The 22,040-nt window shown below is 41.5% G+C and overlaps 1 protein-coding gene across 1 annotated transcript; it reads left to right on the top strand.

Moving 5' to 3' along the window:
* The first annotated feature begins 612 nt into the window (after window positions 1-612).
* On the top strand, window positions 613-13,175 carry GRXCR2 (glutaredoxin and cysteine rich domain containing 2). The gene is made up of 3 exons (XM_047074622.1): window positions 613-948; window positions 7,475-7,702; window positions 12,993-13,175. Exons 1-3 carry the CDS (start codon window positions 613-615, stop codon window positions 13,173-13,175), a joined length of 747 nt encoding a protein of 248 aa, XP_046930578.1.
* Window positions 13,176-22,040: the final 8,865 nt, after the last annotated feature.

Genomic DNA, 22,040 nt, shown 5'->3' with positions numbered 1-22,040 from the left:
GGACTGGCCGTTGGTTGTGGAGTCAGAGCTAGGTTCTCATCCCTGCTCTGTCTCTTACCTAGCTGCAATGGAGTAGACACATGGGGAAACGCTTCTGGGCCTCTCTTTCCCCTCTGTAAAACAGGGATAATTATACTTCCAATGGCTTATGTGGAGGACAAAATAAGGCAATGTATGTAAAAATCTCTGGCACCTATTAAATACTCGCTAGGTCATTGTAGTTGGTAAGAATATTAAGACACTTGCTAGCTGATGGTGTAACTAACCCTTGTTGAATTGGTACTTTGTTCAGTCTATATAAACTTAACCATTGCTCAGGTTAGGAAAAGCCAGGGTTTGGTTGAAGTTACTGGGGAGTTTGGGATCAAAGGGGACCCAATCTTGTCTTATGCTGTGCTCTCTCTACTCCATAAACCCACAATCGCCTGCCTTTGCATGAGGATCTGTCAATATTTAATGTGTGGGTGTCAGTTGCTGTAAACTGAGCATACCCCAGCACCAACTTGAATTAATTATATGCAAGAGGAGAGAAAATAAAATGCCTTCTTCTCAGAGCCCCAAGTTTCATTGGCTACGCTGAAGCCAGGAAACCACAGGGTGAAATTTCTACTGATGGAGGACTCCGAGAAGAAGCTGAACCAGAAGAGTGACAGCAAACCACGGAAAGTACGATTTAAAATCTCCTCCTCCTACAGTGGCAGAGTGTTGAAGCAGGTCTTTGAGGATGGGCAGGAATTAGAGTCGCCAAAGGAGGAATACCCTCACAGTTTTCTCCAAGAGTCCCTTGAACCAATGGATGGCGTTTATGGGTCTGGGGAGGCCCCCAAGCCCCGACCATACTCCCCTAAGCTGACTGCTCAGAGGATCAGCGTTTTTAGAGAGGGCAATGCCTACACTTTGGCGGGCGGCCAGTCTTTCTTCAATGATTACAAGGCGAATGACCATAAGGTTGGTATTGTGCATGATGTGTAAACTTTAAGGACTGAAATGTGTATAGAAAAATGCCCGATTCAAATTTGTACATTGCTCATGCTCCAGTACCAACCAGAGCTGTAGGTGCACCAAATGGGAAGCCACTGTTGGAATAATATTTCTGGAACAAAAATAACATGCTTGCTGACTACTTATTGGAAAGTGCAGTAAGCGTACATAGTATTCCCTTCCATCCAGGGTAGTAAATTGTAATTGGGTCATTCGCTGGGTTATCTCGGTAAGTAAATTTAATAGAGATGCAGTGGTTTTCAGGTTGCCAGACTGCCGTTTTAGAAAATTATGTGACAACTGGCTGTTTTGTTTCCAGAAAGAGCCGAGTGTTTGAAAGTGCTCATTTTACTCCAGCCAATTATTCAGCTTGTGGTTTATCCCTGTCTTGTTTTATTTCCTCTCTCCCTCCTGCTGCCTGCTTTTAAAAAATGTTTGTTTGTTTGTTTATTTTGCCTTTCCCTTGTGTGTTAGCATGAACACTGAGTGGTTGGAGTCCCGGGAAGAAATGGTGAAAAGCAAGTCAAGCAGAGGAAATGTTACATGGGGAAGAAGTTCGAGCTAGTAGTTCAGTTGAAACCTGTATTTTGTCTGTTAATTCAATTATCTTTGCCAGTACCATGGATAATCAAAAGCACATACATGATTTTCTTTTAAGCTAGAAGAACTTGGAAAATATTCACTGATTTCCAAAAAGGAAGAGATGTGTGGATGTTTGCCGATGGGATTGTGAATGCCTTTTTTTTTTCTTTAAGATTAAATACAGTTATCTAATGTGCCAGGTCATTAATGAATAGTACACCAGGATATGCTCTCATCTTTAATGTGTGAAATTCAGATAATTACTCTCTAATCATTTTTATTGTTAGTTTCAAAGGGAACAGATAATTCATCTCTGGCAGACAAATGCATTGGCCTTTCTGGCCTTGGTGAAAGTGAAGTTATGGGCAGTCCACATTTATCAAAGATAATACCAGGTTTCTTTTTGATAACGAAGGGAGCTGGAGTGAACAACCCCTCATGTTAGTGCAGTAACTTAGACATTATGAAGCAATATCACATACTTGCTTTTTTAAAAAAAATATTTAAATTCAAGTTAGTTAATGTACAATGTAGTGTTGGTTTCAGGAGCAGAACGCAGTGATTCATCACTTATACATAGCACCCAGTGCTCATCCCAACAAGTTCCCTCCTTAATACCCATCATCCATTTAGCCCATCCCCCCCCACTCACCTCCCCTTCAACAACCCTCAGTTTTTTTTCTGTATTTAGGAATCTCTTGTGGTTTGCCCCTCTCTGCCTTTCTCTTATTTTTCCTTCCCTTCCCCTATGTTCATCTGTTGTGTTTCTTAAATTCCACATATAAGTGAAATCATCTGATATTTGTCTTTCTTTGACTGACTTTGCTTAGCATAATACATTCTAGTTCCATCCACATTGTTGCAAATGGCAAGAACTCATTCTTCATGATCTTCGAGTAATATACTTTTCCATTGGGTCTTCAACACAACTTTGAGGAGAAAGGCAAAATATGCGCATTTCCATTTTGCAGATGAGTAAAATTGAGTGCCAAGTTGTTAAGGATCTACCAGTATTAGAGGGTCATTAGGTACACGGTCAGAATAAGAACCCAGCTCTTCTGATGCCTCACGCTTTTGACCCTCTGGAATGCTCCTTTTTAGGGAATAAGGTCATGAATCATGATGACGTTAATAGTAATAGTTGCCATTTACTGAGTGCTTATCATATCGTAGCTTCTTGGCTATATCTTGTACTCACAGTATCTCTTTTAAACTGAATCTTATTTGTAGGTTTAGACTACAAAGTTGTAGTTTATACAAACCTTGTATAAGCCTATGGTGGAGAATATTGGACCGCTTCACAGATCATGTGTCAAACTTGGCATGTATGTAAATGTATGATTTGGTAAGGACTTATAAAGCCAGATAACTGAGTTTTCATAGGAGTGCTGCATCATTGGTTTAAACACAGTACGCTGGAGACCATGTTCAGAGTTTGATTCCTGTTCACCTCGTTTCCTGCATGATCCAGTTTTCCTTGTTTTCTTTGTTGCCTGATCCAGTGCCACCTCCTAATCTTAGCCAGCCTCTGGGTTAGACGGGGATCAGGACAGATTCCTGCCGCTCCACCCACTGAAACAGGTTGTCAGTGTGGTATTCATGAAAAATAAGGAAACGAGAGCTGGAAAGCCATGATTTTTCAACAGTGAATCCAGTTGTAAAGTAACCCTAGTAAATATTGGCTGTGAAGCAACACTGGGCAGCAGTTAACTACAACAATTAAAAGTAAAGGCTCTGAATTTGAACAGATATTTGTACACCAATGTTCACAGCTGCTGTATTCACAATTGCTCACAAGTGGAAACAAGCCAAATGTCCACCAGCAGATGAATAGACAAATAAAATGGGATATATACACACAGGCGAATATTATTCAGCCTTAAAAAGGAGGGCCGTTCTGACACATGCTACAACATGGATGAAACTTCAAGACCTTGTGCTAAGGGAAAGAAACTAGTCATAAAAAGATAATTATATGATTCCACCTATATGAGGTGCCTAGGGCAATCAGATTTATAGAGACAGAAAGTAGAGCAGTGGTTGCCAGAGGCTGGGGGAGGGGCGAGGTGAGCGTTTAATGGACATAGAGTTTCAGTTTGGGAAGATGAAAAAGCTCTGGAGATGGTTGGTGGTAATGGTTACACAACAGTGTGAATGTACCAGTGCCACTGACCTGTCTGTCCACTTAGAAATGGTTCAAGTGGTAAATCTTATGTAATATATTTTACCACAGTAAAAATAATAATTAAGAAACAGGGGCTCTGATATCTGTTAGACCTGGGCTTTTTGTCCACTCTGCCTACTTACTGTGGGAGCTTAAGCAAACCACTTAGTCTTGCCAAGCTTTAATGTTATCGTCTATGAGATGAGAGTAATAAAAATACCTATTTATGGGGCACCTGGGTGGCTTAGTCAGCTAAGCATCCAACTCTTGGTTATGGCTCAGGTCATAATCTCATGGTTCGTGAGTTCAAGCTCCGCATTGGGCTCTGTGCTAACAGTGCAGAACCTGCTTGGGATTCTCTCTGTCTCTGTCTCTGTCTCTGTCTCTCTGTCTCTGCCCATCCCTCGCTTGCATGCACATACTCTCTCTCAAAATAAATAAATAAACTTTAAAAAAAAGGACTTATGAAGATTGTTGTGGTGATTAAAAAAAGTTTGTATGTAAGAAATACTTAGCATTATGCCTGAAACATTGGATGTGCTTAGCTAATGTTCCCTACCATTGTGATAATGACCAGGTTCCTATCAAAGAAATACTGAGTCTTTGTAAAAAGTTTTATGGGATAGAGAAAGAGAAAGTGGTTATAAACAACTAAATATTTTAAAGAATTGAAACCAACTGAAGTTTTATAAGGTTCCTTTAAAAAAAAATGGAAGGGAAAGGAAGGGAAATGGCATTTACTAAACATATACTCTGTATATATTATGTAATTTCATCTTCACAGTAATTCATTGAGAAAGATTCTTACAAATTGGAGAAACAGTGCACAGGAGTTTAGTAACTTGCAAATCTTGCACAGAAAAATTCGCCTCAGGCCTGCCTGCCTCCAAAGCCCATTGCATTTCTAGGACCCAGGAAGGTGTCCCCACATTTAAATGCAGAGCCACAGAAAGGTTTCGTGGTGTCTGAAGAGCAGTCTGCAGGCACATTGCCCCTGTTAAGGGCATTTATGAAGCTCAGTCCCGTAAGTTGCCGTTCTGGGCACTATGGAAGGAAACAAAAAAATTCCTGGCTTCCTCATGGCCCTCTGTAATGGAAGAGTGGGTGTTTTCTCACGGGCAATTGGGCGTAACCAGATAGCGTGAACTTTAGTTACACCCGGAGCGTTTCCTTAGACACAAGGAAGAACTTGGCTGTCAGGGTGACTGAAACTTAAACACACCTTAAAGGTGATTTGGGACCCTCCTTCTTTGGAGTACATTAAAAATAAATTTACAATCTTTGGTGTCTCACATATTGACCAGGTTAGAGGCAGGAGGTTGGACCCTACGACCACAGACTTTTTTTTTCAGCACACTATAAAGGGTTTCACCCCAAGAAAACCAGTTCTATGTGTGAAAAAAAGTTCCCTAGTAATTGAACCTCTTTGGCTATTAGTGGAAGTGGAAATGGAACCTTCCAGAAGTGCCACCATCTTTATCTTCTGATGTTCAGAAACTGATAGTCCAGAGTGTGAAACAGGAGCCCAGTGAGCATCAAACAATAGGAAATGGAAGCTGCCACACGATCCCTTGAAGAGAAGGAGAGAAAACAGGCCCAAGTAGGAAGCTTGTGGCTTCATAAATAATGATTGAAAACTCTGCGGGTGTTTCAAGGAAGGGGGCCTGAGTACTGAAGTCCTGTTTAAGCCAGGTTGTGACTGAATGCGTTAGGGTTGTAAAGAGGAGACTGCTTAATTGTGGCATCTAAGTAGATTTGGTTTCTCCCGTTGTATAAGGGCGGGGCAGAGTATTTCACGTTGGGGTATTTAGCTGTGTAGCATGATTGTATGTGGACTGCCAATGGACAGTTTTTCATACTAGCAATGTTAGGGGCGCCTGGGTGGCTCAGAGTGGTTGGTTGACCGTCTGACTTCGGCTCAGGTCATGATCTTACAGTCCGTGGGTTCGAGCCCCGTGTCGGGCTCTGTGTTGACAGCTCGGAGCCTGGAGCTTGCTTCAGGTTCTGTGTCTCCCTCTCTCTCTGCTCCTCCCCGCTCATGCTCTGTCTATCTCTCTCTCAAAAATAAACGTTAAAAAAAAAAAAATACTAGCAATGTTAACAATGCCCACAAGTATATAGTATTTTTAGCTTTTGGAAACCCTGTCTTATATACTCTTCATTGCACCCCTACCCCTAGAAATTGATATAATTAGCCTCAGGGATGGGAGTCCAAATCTTTAACCACAGGGACATTGCCCAATCAGCACAGAAGCCAGCAGAATATTGGGGCAGGGTCCTGAAACGTGGACTTCTGAGCAACGACCACTACATTACTGGGTTTAGGGGATGTGAGAGGTTCCCTGAAGAGAGCTGTGGGTAACAGGAGGGCGCTCAGGAGTCTCAGGACAGCACCTGCTTACCACCCAGTATCAAAGTATTCTTCTGTTTTGATAATAACTTTGTCTGTGGTGAAGCCCATCAGTGAACCCCATCAGTTAGATGTCACCCCATTTGCGGAGGAGCAAACCGCGGTTCTGAGAGGTCACGTGATTCTCTTATATCTCACAGTTGGTGAACAGCGGAATTGAGATCTGGTGTTGTTTCCCTCCAAGCTATCCTAGCTCTGGGAGGCAATATATGTTCTTAGTTAATAATCCCTAAACATTTACTTCCCACGCTTCCTTACTGCGTTGTTGTAGTATTGTTTCAATTATTCCTCAGCAAATTGTCAAGTAATACATGATAAATCTATACAAAAGAACGTGAGCTATTGATAATGATGCCACAGGGTCCCCTGGGTGGCTCAGTTGGTTAGGCATCTGACTCTTGATCTCAGCTCAGGTCTTGATCTCAGGGTTATGAGTTCAAGCCCCGCATTGAGCTCTGCGCTGGGCCTGAAGCCTACTTAAAAAAAAAAATAATGCTATAGAAGTATATTTTTTGACATTAAAAGATTTTTGTATTGTACAAATAATAAAAACATTACATATATGTAAGATGATTGCACATATATAAGATCATTATATATTATGTATTTACATAAGATCATTATATACATAACAATCTTACAGGTTTTTTGGGGAGAAGATGCTTGTGAATAGTGCAGGGTAGGTGTTGAGAATATGGACTTTAGAGTTAAACACACTGGGGTTCGAATCCCAGCCACAGACCCTGACTAACTGTAACCTTGGGAGGCTCTTTACCTCACTGTGATTCAGTCTCCTCATCGGTAAGATGTAGAAATCATAGCATCCGCCTCAAGGGATGCTTGAGGGGAAAGTGAGGTAATGTTTGTAAATGCTTATCGTGGTGCCCGACACAAAATAAATGCTATCCACTATAATCAAATAATGATAATCAGTAAATTTTATCTATTATTGTTTATGCATAACAATTTTGGAGAGCTGTTTATTTTTTTAAGCCCTCTTCTGTATTTATTAAACTCTTTCTGTGTGCATCCCTGCATCAGCTACTGCTGTATGTAGTGGGAATAGAAGTTCTGGCTACCACCCTGCAGTCCCGGTTATACAGTTAGTTCAGCTTTGCTTGGTTACCATCAACAGGGGGAAGGAATCTGGGTTTTAAGGATTTTAGAGAGAGCGAACAAACCAGGGAGTGAATTGTAGCTTTGGGTTCTGTTGGAATCATAAATGCTAGATGGTTACAAGGTCCTTCTCTCCTGTTGCCTGGGATGTTGAACGGTTTCTGCAGCCCTGTATATGGTGATCGGTGTTAAATCTCCATGCTCATTCTCCATTTCTCCAGTCCCCACCTATTATAGATTTTGGAAAGATAATCATCTACACGAACAACCTGAAAATCATCCGAACCCCAATGGACAAGAGAGACTTCATGCGGAAAATGCTCCAGAAGGAAGAGGAGGCCGAGGAGGAGTCTCTGATGAGCAAAGAAGAAATCTGTGGAGACAGCGGCCTGAATGATGGGCATTTGCCAGACACGGAAAGCACATTCCCCCATAACCAGTACCCACAGGTGTGTCAGAATGGTTCGCTGTCCTACTTGGAGCTGGCCCTACAGCAGTGGTCTCCACATGGTTTTGATCTTTGCACTACTTCAGAAAAAACTTGAATGTAAATACTTAAGATGTCTAACTGTTAAAGATGTTCAAGAATTTTAACTTTATTATTATATTTTAATGGTAAGTGATTAGCAAAATAGTTATGTATATATTTCAAATACACACAAATTTTTTTTTGATGACTTCTTTTGAGATCCAATTAGGTATTAATTGTTTTCACTCTGCAATGTGGCAAAGAACAGCTTGTTCCAGAGATGGAAAAAATCAGCTCTGTTCTTTTTCTTGATGGGTTTGCTTGTGTTTGTCTTACTGGTTTATCCTCAATCCAGTTTCCTTGAAGAGATCTTATGAAGACGTGTCCAGTTTTGTAGAGATTAGTTTAGTTGAAATTAAGCCATATTGTCTCTAAGTCTTCTAGACCAGGGACAAGAGAACTTCAAATGCTCAAAGCGAATGAGTGAGCTGGGACACCATTGTCACTTTGCACGCAGTGAGGTCACTTTACATCATGTTTACTGTAGGGTCCCCTGGGTACCATGTTTGGTCACTGCCTGGCCTAGTGAAGGTGCCAGTGTCAACTAGTTTATTAAAAATTAGTATAACGGTTTATTTTGAAGATATTATTGACGCTTAATTTCTTGCCTTTTTAAGATAAAAAGTAAATATAAATAGTTAGAATTTTTTTTCTTCCCACACTCCTCAGAGGTGTGCCCTCTTCACCTTGGAAACTGTTGCTTAGACATGCTCAGATGAGGGGGTAGAGTGATGATATTCATTAGTTCACAGTGTGGGGTTGGGACTGGGAAAAGCAAGTTTGATGGTTTTAAGCTAAGAGAGTAAAAGCTTGGATAGCAGCAGAAATGAATTTTCTCTCTCTTCAGATTCCATCTCTTGGGAGCTGAAGCTTTCTGTGGAATTTACTCTCACCTCCCATGAGTTGGTGTGACGCAGTGAGCCAGCGGCTTCCTCGTACTTGAGTGATATCCCCACCCTGGCAAGGTTTAGAGGATGGGAATGAGAAAGTCATGACCAGACTCTAGCAAAAGACTCTTATTAAAGTTCTGCTCACAACGACTCATGTCTCTTTCCCACCTGATCTCACACTAGATAAGATATATTTGAAATGCAAATATGATCATGTCACCCCGTCATCACTCTCTTCCCCCACCCCAAACTTTAAGTGACATCTCATCCCTTGGAATGAAACCAAACCTTCTGACTTGTTGTAGAAAACGTTGTATAGCCTGGACCCTCCCGGCCTGTTTATTCTCCTCTTACACATCTCTCCTCATTCTCTCTGTCCCAGACACACTGCCTATCTAGCTACCATTCATATGTTCTTTGCCCTTCCCTAGCAGAGGCAACTTCCCTCTGCTTAGAATGTTCTCCAGATTCCCCACCCCCTTTCCCTTAGCATCTGAAAGTGGAGACATCACTTCCTCAGAGGATAGACCCCTCAGAGTACCTCACACCCCTCCTCAGTTGCAGTCTTCAATTTCTCTGTGTAGTTATTTGGTTAACGTTTGCTGTCACACACTAGAGTTTTGTCTGCACGAGGGCTGGGGCCATGTTTATGTTGGATTTGGTATAGTAGTTCCAGTGGCACAACAATAAGAATGAAAATACATGTTGGCACAGAGTAGGCGCACAGTGCATATTAGTTAAATATTTGTGGAGAGAATATTGGAATTTGGGACCAGAGTGCCAGCTGGTAAGGAAGTATCGTCCTTCTGCCTTCTCTTGCCTTTTACATAGCACTATTCAGAACCCAGCTTAGCAGCAGGCAGACTACTAAACATTGTGATCCGAAGCATTACCTCCCCACTTTAAAATTCATTAATTCTATTCTTTTTCAAGCCGTTTTGTAATTTGTAGGAGCATATATTTTCAGAAAGGAGCCAGAAATGATAAAATGCAGGTCACGCCGCTGGCCTGAAAAAAAAAAAAAAAGCAGCAACAGGCCTGACATGACAATTATCTGTAAATTCAATTTGGAGAGATCCATGTTTTCTGGCTGTAATACCACAAACTAGGACAGAGGCGTGCAGCAGAGAGTTGCCGTGAAAGGTTATACTTCACTTGCCTGTCTTTTAAACTCTGTTTTAAATTGCTATTTGTTTGCCAAATCCCTCATGCAATAAATGCCCAGCCAGGTTTTATTTTAAAAAAGAGGGTCAGAGAACATCAAGGCGCCCCTTCTGACCAGGAGACCCTTTGTTGTGTTATATGGAGCAGGGAAGCAGTGGGAACCTTGATGAAAGAGCAAGGCAAGGCTAACGGCCAGGCCATGCTGACCGTCTGTATTCACCGTAAAAGAAAAGGAGAGCAATAATTGAATTGAGCCACAGTGAAATATGGAAGGGGAAAAATCTGGCCGTATGTTCGATGGATTTGAGACCATAACTCATCCGGACTTCTTTATGCCTTCTGCGCTCTTGCCTTTGAAATAGGCGACAACAATGACAACAACTGTCATTTATTGAGGGCCTGTGATAGCCAACCACCATGCCCGGTGCTTTCTATGCATTAGTCTACTTCATTCTCACAAGGACTCTGTGAGGTAGTGATTGTTAGCAGTCCCACTCTTGAGCTGGGGAAACTAAGGCACAGAGAAGTTAAGTAACTTGCCAGAGGTTATCAGAGCCAGTGGTCAAACCCTGGACCACCTGACTACCAGTCCTATCATCTTAACCACTCTGCTGAGCCGTCTCCAGATTGGTGCTCCTTAGCATCATCAGGGCTACCACAAGCCTTTGAGTCTGCAGTGTGAAAGCTGAGGCCCCTTTCCTTGGCCACGGAGCTAGTAAGAGATGGTTTGGGTAGGTCTGTCGGTTCCAGGACCTAAACTGTGCAGTACAACTATGTTCTAAGCCATCTTACTGATTATTCTGAGAGGAGATTAAAAATGCTGAGAACAGAAGACAGAAGCTTATATCCCTCTTGCCTTGAATAGAGGCTCAGTAGCCCTTGATTTAATCATTAAATGATTAAATGACATGCTGAGAGCAAGTGGTTGGAAGGAGGGTGGTAACCCAGGGTAAGAATGGAAATTCCAGGGAGCCTTCTAATAGTATCTCATACAACCACGTGACATTAGATAAAATTTGATCGATGATTTGTTTTTGTTCTCCGCAAGCAGGTGCACCAGGTCATTTCATGAATCTTTTCATAGCTGAACCTGACATTGTATGCAAATTAATTTTTGGATGACATGTATAGCATTTTGGTAGGAATTTACTATACTTCCTTTGGCAGCACTGACAACATTAAAATCTCCCTGGGATCAAGTACAAAAAAAAAAACATGTGGATTTAGCAGAAAAACGGACTGTGACCATTTCCTTAAAGAATATTTTGGCAAAAACACTTATTTTGAATACTTTAAGGGTAGAAAACAAGTTTCTCCATTGTTGATGTATTAAAATATGGCCACAATCAATAAAATATTAACCAAAGGGTACATTTAGGCTTTTGTCGGTTGGATGATCACTTCCATTCCCTAAATCTAGAATGAATAAAATGTGGTATCTTCTTAGGCACTTTGTAGCACAATGGAACTATTTTCAGAACTCCTGCCGCCCTTTTCAAGATTATTTTTATTCTTAAATTATAAAAGAAAGCTGTGTTAGCTGGGTTGAGCCACCCAGTGGATTCCGCCATCTTGTTAGGTCCTAGGATTTAAGAATCAGAAGGGTTCTCCAGACATCGTCATTTTGTTTGTTCATCTGGCAAACATGTGAATGGCACATGTTGTGCCAGGCACAGCACTAGAAGTCTTGGAGGTGATGGTGACAGGGACTAGCACAGAGAGCTTCATGTCTGGTCAGCAGGAACTTTCAGTAGAAGATGAGGCCTGCCATGCTTGGGGCAGGACAGGTGGGACAGGACTCCTGGCCCAGAGGTGTGGGGAGGCAAGGCTTCCTGGATAAGTGCTGCTAAGCCAACATCTGAAAACAAATAATTGTTGTCTGGTTTGGGGAGAGCCACCCACAAGACTAGAGGCAGGGCTCCACACTAAATTCATGCCAGAGTTGGTGTGTATCTGGACTAGCATTGCGGTTGTGGGTGGTGAAAACTGGATGGATCTGAGAGATGTTTTGCAAGTGAAATAGACAGGACTTGGTGCTGGATCCACCTGGTATTGATTTGGTACCGCCCCTTATTTCTTGGGAGGTTCATGGTCTATGCACAGTCTTTGCACAGGAATGCAAAGGTTGCTAGTTTCCTTGAGGTGTCTTAGGGAGGGAACATGCAGTAGACAAGGGGCATATTCTGCAGGATGGGAGTCGAGCACTAGTAAGTCAAGACTCACTAGCAGGGCTTAGAAGTGAATTAACTTTTGTGGAAAACCTATAATATGCCAGGTGACAAATTGTGGTTTTTTTCACACTCTCATTTAATATTCCAGCTACTCCGAGAGGTCAGCATTACTACTCCCATTTCGCAGGGAAAGAAAAACAAAGATGTAGAGAGGTCAAGGGAACTTTCCAAGGTGCATGATTGCTCTCTCAGGCCTTATCACAGGTATCAGAGAAAATAAAGTACTGCAGGAATTCGGAGCTCAGCTTCGAAGGATTGTAACATCGATTCATTCATCCACTCAGGCTCTTGGCCAGTCACACAAAAACAGTATCTCTTGAACGCCTGCTGCTGGACAGGTACAGCGAGGGGCTGTGTATGGAGTCAGTAAGAGCATGAACTCTGGTGGTCAGTCATCTGGAATCAAAACCTGCCTCCTCTCCTCCAAGGCTGTGTGACCATTGACAAATAACCGAACTTCTCAGCGTCTCAATTTTCACATCTGCAGCAAGGATGATAATATTTGCACCACCTCACTGGGGTGTTGTACGGATTAACGTAAAGAAAGCTCTTAGAACAGCACCTCGCACCACCTAGGCACACTGCAGCTGTTCACTATTAGTATTTGGCAATGCGGATAAGTAGGTCCTTGTCCTGACGGAGCACACAGAAATGACACGTCAGATGGTGACAAGGGCAGTGAAGAACGTAAAGCTGCAAAGTGCAAGGCATCGTAGCAGGGGATGGTGTCTCAGAGATTCCATCAGGGAGATCCTCTCTGATAAAATTGCAGTGAGAATTGTGTGCCTCTGGTCAGTTCCCTCTTTGGCGTTTGTGGGAAGCATTTTCTGCTCTCGTTCTGCCTCTGCCTTTCTGGCAGCCCAGTGCTATTTCAACGTGTATTTGAACAGTGGTCTCTAACTGAATGCTGCCCTGTCTCTTGCAGGAAGGGGAGCTTCCCGAGGACAACTGTTTTCACTGCCGAGGGTCGGGCAGTGCCACCTGCTCTCTGTGCCACGGCAGCAAGTTCTCCATGCTGGCCAACAGATTTAAGGAGTCCTATCGGGCCCTGCGGTGCCCTGCCTGCAATGAGAACGGCCTGCAGCCTTGCCAGATTTGCAATCAATAGCCTGTGGCTTTGTATGTCCGCTGTTATCGCATCCTTCCTGAAGTTACTGCTTATAAACCCCCTCCTTCTCTTCCCTCTCCCAGCAAGGAAGCCACAGTGCCTACCACCACTTCCACCACTGGCAAAACTCAATTACTTGATGACATTTCGTGAGGCTGGTAACATCTCCATGTGGTTCTAAGTGGCAGAGGCATTTTCGAATTAGAGTCGGCTTTGAAACGGGTTCTAAAATTATCCTTCCAGGAACGTGTGCGTGTATCTTACTTGGCTTAGCTCGGTTTTTTCCTTACACTAGTGAGCAAATAAATGCACATTACAGGCAGCAGGTTGAAGTCATTTTCTGGTTGGGAATTATTTTGCACAATTATGCCATGAGAAAGGGATAAAAAAGTAAGTAAAAAAGGCAGGTTTCTGATTAACTGAATTTCTGTTGCATATAATGCATTTCAAATCATCATTGGTCAGATTTAACTTTTAATTAAGCAGAAGAGGAAAGGGATGCCCGATGCAGAATGTACCAGCAGGCCACTGAAAACAAAGCAACATGTATGTGCTTCGTGCTGAAGATGGGCAAGCTGAGGAGGCCTTTCCTTCAAAGTCCTGAGTCTCTCCTGTGTGATGTGCTTGGGTGATATTCACGCAGGCAGTGAGCAGTGCTGCTTCTTAAGACCAGATGAGATAAGACACTCCTACATATGCCTCTAAACTGCTGAGGCTATAAGCCAAGTCAGAACTACTTAGGATAAATTTGGTGCTTAAGTATGTGTGTGTGACATGACTTCTTCCAACCCCTGAATTATCAGCAAATAAATACATGTATTTCAAGTCTAGGATATAGCCACAACCTCTTCAAAAAAGACTGGATATTTTTATAGTTATCTATTAGAAACCTCTAAAAAAAACCCCAAGGATTATTTTTAAGAATTCTCATTCTGCCGTCGGTGAATACATATAGTAAAGGTAATTCTTTCCTCTTAAAGTTGGTTACAAAATTAGAAAGATGCTTTCGTTAATGTACTTTTGTGGCTCTAACCCCCACACCCTTTACCACTTGAGAATAACCCTGTAAAATCTGTTATGTTTTGAGACATGTGGCTTTTCTATGATGATTTTGATTTTCATTACCTGATTCTTTTTTCAACATTTGTTTGTTATTCTCTAATATTCAGCTATTAAAATAATTCAGTGAACGCTTTTCAGGAGACATAAATACTTCTAATAGAAAGATTAAAATATTTTTTGAAGCCATGATAAATTTTGCCTGTCCTCTCTTCCCCAGAATGATAGAACTATTCCTAAGAGACTTTCTTTGCCTCTGCACTAAACTGTTTCCCGAGTTGGTTTATGGTTTCTCACAGCTTTTGACTCTTCTATTTTTCCAGACTACTAGAGGAAGGAATGATAACAAGAGGCCTTTAAGTGCGTTCTTCTCTTTTTTGACAGGAACATTTGACAACGGCTGTTTTGAGCCCTGCGTGCCTGATGTACATTGTTGCCCAGATGGGCACCATCGCTTCGGTAGGGCACAGCGCTTACACTTTCAGTGGAGGAGGCAGATCTATCAACAGATAATCACAGCATAGCATGACAAGTTCTGGGGTAGGGGAATTGCTAGGAGGATTTGAAGCACATGGAAGATACATCTGATGTAGCCTGAGTGGGGTTAGAGAGGCTTCCCAGGGGAGGAGGTATAGCAATGGTGGTTTCTTTTCCTTCCTTCATGCTTTTTAGAGCCTTTAATCCTTTTCAGCCCATAATAAATGCATCCACTAATGATTACGTTTGTTTATTCAGTGAACAAGAATTTATCGTGCACTGGGAATATATCATTAAACAAAACAGACAAAATCCTAGCCCCCATGGAGCTTACATTTTGGTGGGGAGGTATTGAGACCTAAAAACATATATATTTGACATAAAATATCTATATTTAAAGACAACTAAAAAGTATGCAACAGAATAAAAAAATACAATTACGTATGCACATATATAATGTATAAGGTGTTAGAAAAGGATAAATGCTTTGATGAAAAATAAAACAATATGGGGTGTCAAGAGTTAGGAGGGTTTGCAATTTTAAATTAGTTTTCAGGGAAGCATCACTGAGAAAGTTTCTTTTACATAAAGGCCTCAAGGGCATGAGGTGAACGTGTCTGGGGCTAAGGTTATTCCAGGCAGAGGAAACAGCAAGTGCTAGGCTTGTAGGCAGGAGAGCAGCAAAGAAACCAGTGTGGCTGCAGTGCAGTGAGCAAGATGACAAGTGTCAGGGAATGAGGTCAGAAAGGAAGGCGCCTGAGGGGGCACCTCAAAGCTCTTGTAAAAACCTGGGTTTCAGGGAGTGAACTGGTGCTCTGCATGGGGCATGTTTTCTGTCAACCGCACCACCTCTCCTTCCACATGCTCCTCTCACTGCTGGGGCGGGACAGCCACAACCTACACTTCCCAGAAATCTTGCCTGCTGGCTCCCTGTTAAGTCCTGCCAACGGGTGGAAGACAGGCGGAAGGAAAGTCTTCCCTCTTTTTCTGTTGGGGATCGTGACAGCCGTTCCCACGAGGCAGCTGTGTTAACAGCAACAGCAGCTGGGAATGCTGGCCCAGGAAGCCCGGCTCCAACTGCAGTCGCTTTGGTGGCTCTGATTGGAGGTTCAGTGTTACACCATTTTCCCCTCAGCCTAAGGGGAGTGAGTAGTGGCTTGCTGCAGTTAGTCATCTTTGTAATCAATTCCCTATAATCTGTATCTATATGATATATACATCTATCTATATCTATATCTATATCTATATCTATATCTATATCTATACTTGGTACTCTGAAATATCTAGAGTGGTTTCTGGTTTCCTGATTGAATGCCAACTGATAAAAATATTTTGAGCAGAGGAGGGTCACAGTCTGATTTGTATTTTCACCAGCTTCTCTGGCTGCTGTGTTGTGAGAAGACACCATGGGGCAAATGTGGAAGTAGGAGCCCAGTTGGGAGACCCCTGCAGTGATCCTGGGGACAGTTAATGGTGGCCGGGGTCAGTGTGGTATTAGCAGAGGTGGTGGCAGTGGTTGGATTGTGGATATATTTTGAAGGTAGAGCCATAGAGTCTGTCCTCTGAACCCAGAAATACTGCTTATGACCAACTGCATGCAAACCCTTTCTGAGTTCTTACCTACCAGGGGAGAGAAGTTTGAACTAAAATACCACTTTTTGATTTGTGATCTACAAACATTGCCAGTGGTTTGGGCAGTGTCCTGGTTAAGTTTAGTGTCATGAGTATGGATGGCCAACTAGCGCTCCTAAGACTGGAAGAATTCCTTCAGAGCTAGACAAAAATAGGAAGGTTAAAAAATATCCTAATAGATTAAGAAGATGTGGGGTGTGTGTGTGTGTGTGTGTGTGTGTGTGTGTGTGTGTTGGAATATTATTTGGCAATCAAAAAGAATGAAATCTTGCCATTTGCAACAATGTGGATGGAACTAGAGTGTATTATGCTAAGTGAAATAAGCCAGAGAAAGATAAATATGTGATTTCACTCATATGTGGAATTTAAGATACAAAACAGATGAACATAGGGGAAGGGAAGGAAAAATAAGGTAAAAACAGAGGGAGGCAACCCATAAGAGACTCTTAAATACAGAGAACAAACTGAGGGTTGCTGGAGGGGAGGAGGCTGGGGGAGGGGTGGGGATAATGGTGATGGACATTAAGGAGGGCACTTTTTGGGATGAGCACTGGGTGTTGTATGTAATTGATGCGTCGCTGAGTTCTACTCCTGAAACCAATACTACACTATACTGTATGTTAACTAATTTGAATTAAAAAAATCCTAGTGATGCTATAATGAAAATAATGCTATTGTGTTGAAAGCTCCAACATTTTTGACTATGTCAGCTATACTTCAATTTAAACATTTTTTAAAATTACTACGTGTTTTCAAAAGATAGAATATCTACCAATTCCTTTATCCATTGAGCAGTTTCCCACTGGATTTTGACTATGTTCCAAATATTTATACTAGGTCCTCAGGATTCCAAGATGAAAATACTCTTCGTATTTATCATCAATGAAATCATAGTCTTGGGCCTCCAGTAGGCATAATAAATGAATTTGGTTGTATATCTCTGGGGGACACTGCTGCTTACCCTTTGCTAGTTACTCTAGTGATTCAGTTCCTCTGAATAGGAGGACTTAATAGGAGACTTATTACAGAATTTATTTATTTATGTACTTATTTAAACAATCGCATATCAGCTGTACCACGTGCAGGACACTGTTCTAAGCACTTGACGCTCATTCCCTGGATTGTCCTAAACCCTTGAATTAATTCTGCGTATTGGTCACGTTAGCCCCATACATGCTGTTCCTTTCCCCGACACATCCACCCAGGCCATAAACATGCAAGCCCCTTCAGTGATCTTCACAAACACCTTGCCTTCCTAGGCTTTCGTGAAAGTAACACCCTGTAGGGAAAATGGGCGCGGTAACTAGGGGCCTGAGAAGGTAGTACTGTAACAACTCTGCTTCAACTCTGCTGAACTTAGCAAGACTTGTTTCCCTGGTGTGCTGGCCCCTTACAACTGTCCTGCTGGTTCCTCCTTTCATTTATGCCTGTCCATCCCTGTGTACCCTCTGTTCTTGCTCTGTGAAACAGAATAACTTATCTTTATGGCCCCTTTTCTCAAATGTGGCTTAGCCTCAAGGCCTATCTACTCCTTCGCACACAAAGATCTGCAGGGCCAGGTTTCCTTTCATAAACCCCACCCCTTCTAGGCAGACACTTGTGCTTTGCAGTGGCCCCTGTCTGCCCCTGCCTGTCATCCTGTGGGCTGAGGAGGGTTGAACCCATCTGCCTTAGACCTGTGCCATTAGAATAACTCTACTTTTTTCTGTTTTTATTTTGGCTTCCAGGTAAGATCACTTTTTTAAAATAAGTTTATTTATTTATTTTGAAGGGGGGGTGGGTAGGTGGGCAGAGAGAGAGGGAGAGAGAGAGAATCCCAAGCAGACACCTTGCTGACAGTGCAGAGCCCAATGCAGGGCTCGATTTCACAAACCGTGATACCCCGATCTGAGCCAAAATCAAGAGTCAGACGCTCAATCGACGGAGCCACCCCAGGGTCCTCTGAAAATATTTTTTGAAGTCCACGTTAAGCATTAACTGTGTGAACCATATTTGACCTTTCCAAATTAAACTGGCCAAAGATACCAATTAAACTTAAGTTTATGAGAAAGACGACGTTGTTCTTTCTAAGTCTTCCACAGTTATGACTCACTCTGCCAATACATTCATTTAGACTGGTGCCAGTGACATTTATAAAAAGTTTCTATGGTTCACTGGAGCTTCGTCTGAGTGAATTTAATGATAAAGGTAAATTTGAAAGAAATGTTCACAGTTGTTTTTATCACCTGGCCTAATTAGTTGCATCTCATTTTCTAATTAAACACAGTAATTACAGAGAGTTCACATTCATGCAATTATGTGAGAGAAATGGAATTCTGTCACTGTTGGAATTATGGCATATAATTACTGCCTGTGTTAAACAACATGTAAAACCTAGAGAAGAAAAGACCTGGAAACATAAAACAATATAACTTCCTCATTGTCTGGTGGTGGAGGTGTGGGGGGCAGGTGGTAAGAATGGGGCAGCTAAATCGGGCCTTGACAAAACTAGAGTTAGCATTTATCTTCTTTAACGGTATGAGACTTCTTTCTCTTTATGCAGTCCTTCAGTATCACTTCTATCCAGCTGCCAAGTACTGCTTCCCCTGTTAATGATTATTTCTCAAAAGATTGGGGGCATTAATTCATACTAAGATGTGGATGGCTAACAGATTATTGACCTTGTCTGCTTTCTATGTTCAAAGTGTTATATTATTGAACGATTCCTGTGAGTAAGGCCATGTGAAAAAACGCGGAGCCAGAAGATGAAACAGACATGGTACCTTTTCTTAGGAGCATTATAGTCTCACAGAGAACCAGAGATTTAAATGAATATTTGCAAAATAAAATGATAGATATTATAGAAGGGGAAGAGAATAGAGAATGGCTAACTCTCCTTTAGTTGTTGGCCTCCTTCATTCTGCTATGAACTCCTTAAGGGCAGAAAGTGTGCCTCACCCATCATTATATCCCCTGCACCTACCATAGGGCCTGCTATATAGAAGGTGTTCAATAAATATTTGGTGATCTGGTGTTTGCAGAAACATGACATTTGGTTACACATACAGTGTATTGTATGTCTTGTGGGCCAGTGTCTAAGAAAAATTCCTCAGAGAGACAGCTTCTAAAATGATTCCCAGTGACCCCTACCTTTTGGTATTCCTGGCTTTGTGCAGTCCCCTCGAATGTGAACCGGACTTTGGGACTTGCTTCTCACAATGGGGTATGGCAAAAACGGTGGGATGTCTCCTCTGAGATTAGGTTTTAAAAAAAATATGATTCTTTCTTTGGCTTTCCTTGCTTGCTGACTTGCTGAAACCAGCTGCCACGGTGGAAGCTGCCTTATGCAGAGGTCCACATGGCCTGGCAATAGCCAGGGAGGAACTGAGCCCCTCAGTCCAGTGACCTGCTGGGAACGAATCCTGCCAACACCCACATGAGTGAGCTTGGAAGGTGCTCCCTCTCTAGTTGAGCTGAGCCTTGGGGTAGATGACATCTTAATTCCAGTCTTGTGAGAGACCTGGAGCTGGAACCAGGCAGCTAAGCCCTGAGCTATGAGATGATCAACTGTGAGCAAATAAATATTGTCTTAAACCAGGAATTTTGGGGACCACTTATAACCCAGGGATAGAAAGCTAACACAAGGTGACATGACAGATCCTTTTATCTCCACAGGGTGTTCCCGTGGAGAGAAGTATAATCATTTATACTTTGTTTTATGCTCAGTTTATGAAGTTTGTGAATCCAATACCCACAACTGAAAACCAATTTTTCTTGAGGCCTTTAAACATTGATGACAAATTTATTAATCATATAATTTTAAACATTTTAAACCGACTGCAATTATATATTCAGAATGGCTGATCCTTTTAAACACTTCAAAACCTTCATTCACAAACATGTAAAACAAAAATCACAGAATTTATTGCCATAATTTCACTTAAATCTCCTCTAAAAGCATCAATATCATGGGTTTAATGCCCATCTTATTTCTGTTCTTGTTTTTCTCTGCTAGTTTTGATATGCCATGAGGGCTATGGCATTATTATTTTTACTCCTTTTCTTGGGTCACAAAATTCTTAGTAGATCTCAAAGAAAGATTATGTTATCAGAACAGCCTAGATTGTAGAACTTGGTTTATTGACTGATTAATTCTTGGTCAGACTTGTTTGTTTCTCCCAAGGTGATTCTAACCCAAACCACCTTTTTATAGTAAGCTTTTCTGCAGATAAATGATACCTGTTATGTCAGAGAGACTATTTCAGGCCTTATCTTATGCCTGAGGTTTAATTTTGCAACCTAGTATCTATCTCTGAAATTGTTTTTTAATTATCACTTGGCCATTGTGATATAACCGATTATCCTGTCATAATCAAAAATTCATTTTATCTCTTAGCATTAAAAACTTATACCTCCCTTATTAGCATTGAGATTTAATCTCTTAAGAGCTGAAAGACTGACTACACTCTGTGTAGTTAGTGTCCCTTTGTAGGTCATCTGGCTAATACATTATATTGATCAATATAACGTATTAGTGGAGCCCTCTTGCTCTTTGGTTACTGTGGGTCCCCACCCAAGCCAGAGGGTCCTTCCTGTTCTTGGCATCTGCTTTTTCTGGGACTATTTGGCTTACAGTTTCCAATGTTTATTTTCCTTAAACAGATAAAGATAGGCATATGACTGTTTTATAAACATAAGATTACTAGAAGAAATGTCAAACCCTTCTGATTATTAAAATCAACAAAAATTTTTTGTGGCTTATTACATTCACCGTTTTCTATCACAGTGACCTTTTGGGCAGATTTCATATTAGCTTTTCTATTTTGAGTCATTTCCAATTCATGGCCTTTCTCATGCCTCATGTTGGTCAACCTGATGTTGGTCATGGTGGTGTTGATGATGATGGTGAAAGTGCTTTTGATGCTCAGATTGTAACTTCATCTTAAGCGACAGGGACAGATTTTTTTTTTTTTAATGGGCAAGAGTATAGTCTTGGGGTATACGTTTGGGTGATAAAACCATAAAAATACAAATAAGTCATTATTATAAAAGAACGGAAAGGAAGAGTGATCAGAATGAGGCCCACGGAAGGAGCTTGTGGGATGAGTGGCAAAGGTCTATTTTTTGACCTGGGCATACATTTGATATGTGTGTGTGTGTGTGTGTGTGTGTGTGTGTGTGTGTGTGATCAGTGCTTTATTCTTACAATAAAAATTTTATTTAAAAGAAATGTCAGCTTATAATCAGTCCTTCATGTTGGCTTCTTTATCCTTTATACAATGTTCCTGACATTTTTGAAAACATTCTTGCTTTTTGGTAACAAGAGGATGTTGGATAAATGTTCTTAATTTTTTCTCTTTCCTAAATCATGGTATCACCTAGCTTCCAGGGGTTTGTGTTTCTTTTGAATAGGTGATAATTCTGAACAACAGGAGCTGGGCTCTTGGGGTGCACTTGAGAATGTGTGGTAAGCAAGAATGCATTGATGTTGCTTCTGGGCCACTGACACCTGAAAACATACTTATTAAGGTTGTTATTTTACACTGATATTTCCAACTTAACTTTTTCTTATATAAGATTTCCTCAGCCTTTCTCCTACATTGACAGTCTTTTTGGTATGATGAACCTCCTCGATGGAGCAAGGCATGCCTTACATCACATTTTTCTTTTCAGTATAGTAATTTCCAAACTTCTGTTATTCATATAATCTATAATTTT

The sequence above is a fragment of the Lynx rufus genome, unplaced genomic scaffold (assembly GCF_022079265.1).
Source record: "Lynx rufus isolate CCGP_SWC_20201006 ecotype Redwood Valley unplaced genomic scaffold, mLynRuf1.p SCAF_1, whole genome shotgun sequence".
Lineage (NCBI taxonomy): Eukaryota > Metazoa > Chordata > Mammalia > Carnivora > Felidae > Lynx > Lynx rufus.
This window is presented reverse-complemented; position numbering and strand designations above follow the sequence as displayed.